The sequence below is a fragment of the Atta colombica genome, unplaced genomic scaffold (genome assembly GCF_001594045.1).
Source record: "Atta colombica isolate Treedump-2 unplaced genomic scaffold, Acol1.0 scaffold13, whole genome shotgun sequence".
Taxonomy (NCBI): Eukaryota; Metazoa; Arthropoda; class Insecta; order Hymenoptera; family Formicidae; genus Atta; species Atta colombica.
This window is the reverse complement of record NW_017259217.1, coordinates 162,588-169,109: the sequence shown is the minus strand read 5'-3', so window position 1 is coordinate 169,109 and position 6,522 is coordinate 162,588. Positions and strand designations below refer to the sequence as shown.

Here is a 6,522-nt window from a genome sequence, read left to right as displayed (position 1 = left end):
AGAGAGAGAGAGAGAGAGAGAGAGAGAGAGAGAGAGAGAGAGAAAGAGAGAGAAAGAGAGAGAATGTGTGTGTTTATAAAATAAATTATTGTAAATAAAATAATGCAATTTATTAAAGAAAATTGCACTAATGCTATTTTTTTTATATAAAATATGCGGTTTGTACTATTTTCACAGAAGGAAGGCACGACACTCTTGCTTGCTGATATATTTTGCACATGTTTTGGGTGGGAACCAATCAAGCCAATTAGAGATACTACACTTTCGAGTGGATCAAGAATTGATCCAAAGTTTGTGAATAATCCAGAATTAAGCGATGTGCAATTTAGAGTCGAAGGTCGCGTTTTTTATGGTCATAAAATTGTACTGGTTACATCTTCCCCAAGATTTAGAAATATGTTAAGCTCCAAACTATGTGAAGGCAATCCTCCTATTGTGCAAATTAATGACATAAGATATCACATATTCCAGGTTTGCAATTATAATTATAATAATTTATATATAGATTTCATAATGAATGTATTTATTAGTTGTTCAATGTGATAAGCTTATTAATTAGCAGTATCTTATTAATAGTTCGTTAAAAGTATGTTCAAAATAATTACATTGCAATTGATTAAAGTAAATAAAAGTTAATTGTTTTTAAAAAAATATTTTGATTTTTAGATGGTTATGGAATTTCTTTATCATGGCGGTTGCGCCACTCTGGAAGTTAATCAAAGTGATGTTCTGGAATTAATGGCAGCAGCCAATTTCTTTCAACTCGATGGCTTGCTCAGATATTGTGAAGCACAGTGTTCCACGATGGTGGATCTTGACAATATTGTTTCTATGTATATTCACGCAAAGGTATATTTCTATACACAATAAGTAAAAATTAAAGCCTATAATAATTGAAGCATCTTTAATGCTTAAATAATTTAATGTGAATTATATATATATATGTATATAAGAATGGTTGTTATTTTAATAATTTTTGAAATTTAATCGGGACTCTAAAGTGGTTTAATATCTCGAAAAAAATAACATCATATTTTTTTCAGATTTTTTTGAACAATTTTAACTTGTGTCACCGGGGTACGAATAGATAGAAAAACAGCTTTGTGAACAAAATTCGGCCGACGCTCTAATTCTTAACCAATTTTAAAGTTTTTTTAAATTTGTTTCAAATTGTACAAGCTCATTCCGCGCCCATTCTGCTTCTTCAAATTTTGATTACGGTCCAAAATAAATATTGTCCAATGAAGTGAGCAAAAAAATCAAAATTACATGATAACGATTATTGAATTGACAATTTTTAATTTGGATCATAATCAAAATTTACGTAGAAATTTACGTAGTGGGGTTATAGTGCATTCAATTTCGAGCAAATTAAAAAAAAACTTTAAAATTGATTAAAAATTAGAACGTCTGTCGAATTTTTCCGCTCACTGTGCATGCTTCAAAATTTAGTATTGCTTTTTAATGGGAATTTTTCTTTTAAATAGTTTTTGACAGCTGTCAATTTCATAGTTGTCAATATTTCTGTACTTCATTTCTGTACCCCAGTGACACAAGTTAAAATTGTTCAAAAAAATCTGAAAAAAATATGTTATTTTTTCGAGATATTGAATCACTTTAGAGGTCCTGATTAAATTTTAAAAATTGTTAAAATAATGACCACTCTAATACATATCTATATATACGTGTACTCTATATATATGTCATTCGAACTGCGCGCCGAATTGATTTTCCGGACTTAAAAATGCAATTAAACTATATTGTAATAATATCACAAATTAAACTAAATTGACAAGCAATTTTTAATAATTTGATGCTCGATTAAACATTGCATTAGAAAAATAATATTCTGAAAAATTGTAAATAAATTTATTGCGGAAAATATTACCTCGGCCGAGAATCGAATCTAGATCTCTTGTATTATGTACGAGCGTCCTAAGCCTTTAAACTAGAGACAACAAAATCTTAGTAATATTCTTCGCAATAATCAGTATATGTATGGAAATAATACCTTTTTTTAAGGCGACGTAAGATAAATAATAAGAATCTTATTGGATCATATATTTGAAAATTCAATGATAAAATTTTTGGCGTACAGTTTAAATGACTATAACAATTTTGGTGGAAAAATTCGCTGAAATTATTTCAAGTGTTTTGGAATACTTTTTAGCAAAATTTCAGCATTTTAGAAAAATTTTTTCAATTTAATTTCAGTGATTTTAGCTAAAAAATTCATTTTTAGTAAAATTTCAGAAAAATTTTAGTAAAAATTTTAGAAAATTTCAGCGATTTTTCAATATCAAATTAAAAATAATAGACTCTCAACAAAAAACAATAGACAAAGACAGGCTAATGAGAATTAACGCAGATCATAAGGTACAAAAAGATACAATTTTAAAATGATTATAATTATAAGATTAAGAATTTATAATTATAATCACTGCATACAAGTATTCGAACGTTTCAACTCACTTTGGAGTCATCCTCAGCGAACATAAATCGAGTAACGATTCTGATTGCTATATAGATGTTTTTATTTCGACATACTTTAATGGATTTCACTTTGGATCTCACAATCTACGAGTGACTGGCAATTTAATTACTCTGCGAGGGATGTGAATATACATGTTAACTGAAAAATTCACTTTCAGTTAAATTTCAGCAAATTTTCAGCAATTTCGCTGAAATGTTCTCAAATGAAATTGAAAAAAAGAAAATGAAATGAAATAAAAGAATGAAAAGAATGAAAATGAAATGAAATAAAAAACATAGAATAATTTCAGCGAAATGTTTTCATCAGGGAAGTATGGTATATATGTATATTATGTATGCACAGAAAAAAATGTTTAGTTGAATTAATTAGAATATAAATAATTCAATATGAATTTGTACATACTATGCATGTATATGTATGTATAGTACATACAAATTCATATTGAATTATTAACATTAAAAAATTCTGCTTCCACATTATTCTGTATTACGTTATTCTGTATATGGTCATTTCCTATTTTCTGTTTGTTATAAGTTTTCAAATGTATGGTCCAATAAGATTCTTGTTTATAAAATATTAATCATATTATTGATAAACGTTGATTACCGAAAAATTAATTATTATTTATGGTAAAAAACGTAAAGCAGTACATTTTTCTATTAAATTTAATTCAATCTATTGCTCAAAAGAGATTCTACACTTATTACAGTTCTGTATGTATGTGTAATCACTCGATATACATAAGCATACAAAATTGTATTTGATTGAAATTTACTAATGTTCTTATCCAATTCATAAAAATATTATTATAAAACTTAATTGTTAACATAAAATGTCATTAAATATATACTCATATGTACATGTGAAAAATAATAATTACAAGAACTGTATCAAACGCAAGTTCTCTTATATATAAGATCTACGCATTTATACAATTTTATTAAAATATATGTCTAATTACAATTCTAATTATAATACTATTTCTGTTTTTCAAATTATTATGAAATTGTTAAAACAAAACAAACATAAAATCAACTTCTCACACGCTTGGGGAAATACAGAAATACTTTTTTTATAATAATTCAAGTGATTATTTAACGCAACGAGTGTGTATATACATGCCATCTAAGAATAAATATGTCCCACAAATTGAGCATTCCGCCGAATGGTTTTTTATGATGTAACTTTCCAATATCAGTTTTGCAAGTGTCACATTTCTTGCTTTTACATAAAAATTTATCGTCTAAGTGATACATGGTTTAATGAAGGGGACAAATTGCTAAAATTACCTGTAATTTCTGTGTTACGTTCAAATGTACGACATTTTTCAGTTATAGACAAACTTGGTCCTTCAGATAACAAAATTTTCTATTTTATATTTTCACGAACACGAGCGTAACATGGTGAATAGCGCGCGAGTCCAGGAGACTTGAGTTCGATCTCCGGCAGATCCGTGAAATTTTCACACGCTCGTAGCTCTTCTTCGGCAATCTGGCAAACCATCAAGAGTATCTATTGCCAAGAAAATCTCTTAAAACTGTTGTGTAGGTTCCCTGTTACGCTATTTACAATTTGGTACGTGCGCACCACGGGCATACATACGAGAGATCCCGACTTTGTGAGGTTGCACCATCGAAATGAATGAATATTTTCACGTTCTGGGTATTTAGTTAAGTCTGATATTGTGTACTTTTCATTTACGTTTCCCAATCGGAGAAGTTCTGTGTCGTTTAATGCTTTGTAAGCTTCTGCTAAATTCTGTTATTTAAAAATAACAAATTCTATGGAATATTTAATTATTTTATTATGACATAACAAAATACTTCAGTATTCCATAGAATTTTTTATTGGTGCGTACGCAAGATTGTACACAGATATACGGAACCTATAATTTCATGCCGGTTCCGAATGGCAGTTTTGAGAGGTTTTCTTAGCAATAAATACTCTGGTTTGCCAGATCGCCGAAGAGGAGCTCATAAGCACGTGAAAATTTTTTAGATTTGCCGGGAATCGAACCTTTAGGACCGAGTTTCCTGGCATGGTAGACTCGCGTGCTGTCCATCATGGTAGGCTCATGCTCGTGAAAATATAAAAGAAAATTTTATTATTTGATCTGAAGGAATCAAATGTCTATAACTCAAAAATGTCGTACATTTAAATGTAATACAGAAATTATATGTAATTTTAGCAATATGTCCACTTTATTAAACCATGTAACAAAAACAGAAATAGTATTACGATTAGAATTGTAATTAAACATATATTTTCATGAAATTGTAAATTGCTATTATATAAATGCCTGATGTGTAGATCTTATAGGTGTAGTAAAAAGAAATCCATTATTTTTGCATGAAATTGAATGGAAAAATAATGGATTTTTTTTTACTACACCTAATATAAGAGAACTTGCATTCGGTACAGTTCCTGTAACTATTATTTTATCATATGTACGTACGAGTATATATTTAATGACATTTTATCATGTTATAACAATTAAGACATTTTGTAATAATACGTTTTTATTATTGGAATAAGAATATAAAAAGCATTAGAAATTAATAATTGTACGAACATTAGTAAATTTCAATCAAACACAATTTTATACGCGTCTACGTATATCTAGTGATTACATATACAGAACTGGTAATAAGCGAATCTCTTTGAGCAAATAGATTGAATTAACCTTAACAGAAAAAAGTACTGTTTTTGCCATAAATAATAATTAATTTTTCGGTAGTCAACGTTATAATATGATTAATATTTTATAAACAACAAGAATCTTATTGGATCGTAATTTTGAAAATTCAACAAACAGAAAATAAGAAATAGGCCATAATAATCAAAGCAGAATCTTTTAAAAAGAATGTTTAAATGTGAATTTGTATATATTACATATGTATATGCATATATGTACATGCATACCATATTTGTAGTCATTTAAATTACGCATTCAAAATTTTTTCATTGGTTAAAACCTCTTGAATGTTCAGGATTATATTCTGGATATTATTTGTCAAAGCCATTGAAGAGGTTGTACCTCTTATTTTCATTTTTAGTGCAAAAATGAAAATAAGGGGAATAATCTCCAATGGCCTTGATCTTGATAAATGTTATTCAAAACATGATCCTGAACAATGTTCAAAAGATTTTAACCATTTGGTCCATCACCTTGGATAATGCTAATGCCGGGAGTTTTGTAACTTTCAAGCATTATAACTCAAAAAGTTTAATAAAAAAATATTTTTTTATAGCGTTTTGGAAAGCGTTTCGGAAATGCTCTCGACATCAGCATAGATTCTGGAAACAAAAGGTTATTCTATTTTAAAAAATCAATGTAACCTTAAACTTGCCGACATCAAGGTCAAATTAATAAGATTAATAAATGACCTTTTCGAATCCTATAACTTTTGTCTGAACAATTTTTCTCAATAATGCCGTATATCCGAAATAAAAATTTGTAACACTTTATTTTGAACACCCGATATATGCGTGCGTGCGTACGTGCGTGTGTGTGTGTGTGTGTGTGCGCGCGCGCGTGTGTGTGTAATACAATTGAATTATTTAAGCATTCAAAGATCCAGCTTCGATTGTTATAAGCTTTAAATTCTTACTTGTATATTTTTATAATATTTTCATACAAATATTGCACGTTTTAAATTATCATTTAATAATTTATCAAATGTTTAAATTTACAGGTATATAATGCGGCACAACTCTTAGAATATTGTCAAGGATTTTTGTTACAAAATATGGTGGCTCTTTTGACTTATGACGATTCGGTCAAACGTTTGTTATTTGCGAAAAAGTTACCGAATCACGACGTTCTCGCAGGCCTATTGCTCACATTGCAATCACGAATAAAAGCCAGACGATCTCAACAGCAAAATAAAATAAAAGCTTAGATATATGCTCTTGCACAAATATAACAAGATATGAAATTATATAAGAGCATTGTAAAATTAATAGGAACATATAATTCCTATTTCAAAAGATACTGAGATTTAATTTTACATATGTATGGAGATGTT

General features: G+C 28.5%; 1 protein-coding gene across 3 annotated transcripts in view; it reads left to right on the top strand.

Moving 5' to 3' along the window:
- Positions 1-6,522, top strand: part of LOC108684303 (ankyrin repeat and BTB/POZ domain-containing protein BTBD11) — a 31,892-nt gene extending 25,370 nt beyond the window's left edge. For all 3 annotated transcript variants that reach the window (XM_018188566.1, XM_018188565.1, XM_018188567.1), the window contains 3 exons: positions 178-471; positions 667-849; positions 6,190-6,522. In XM_018188566.1, the coding sequence (XP_018044055.1) occupies positions 178-471; positions 667-849; positions 6,190-6,396 (684 nt within the window). In that variant the 3' untranslated portion in view covers positions 6,397-6,522. The remainder of the gene's footprint in view (positions 1-177; positions 472-666; positions 850-6,189) is intronic.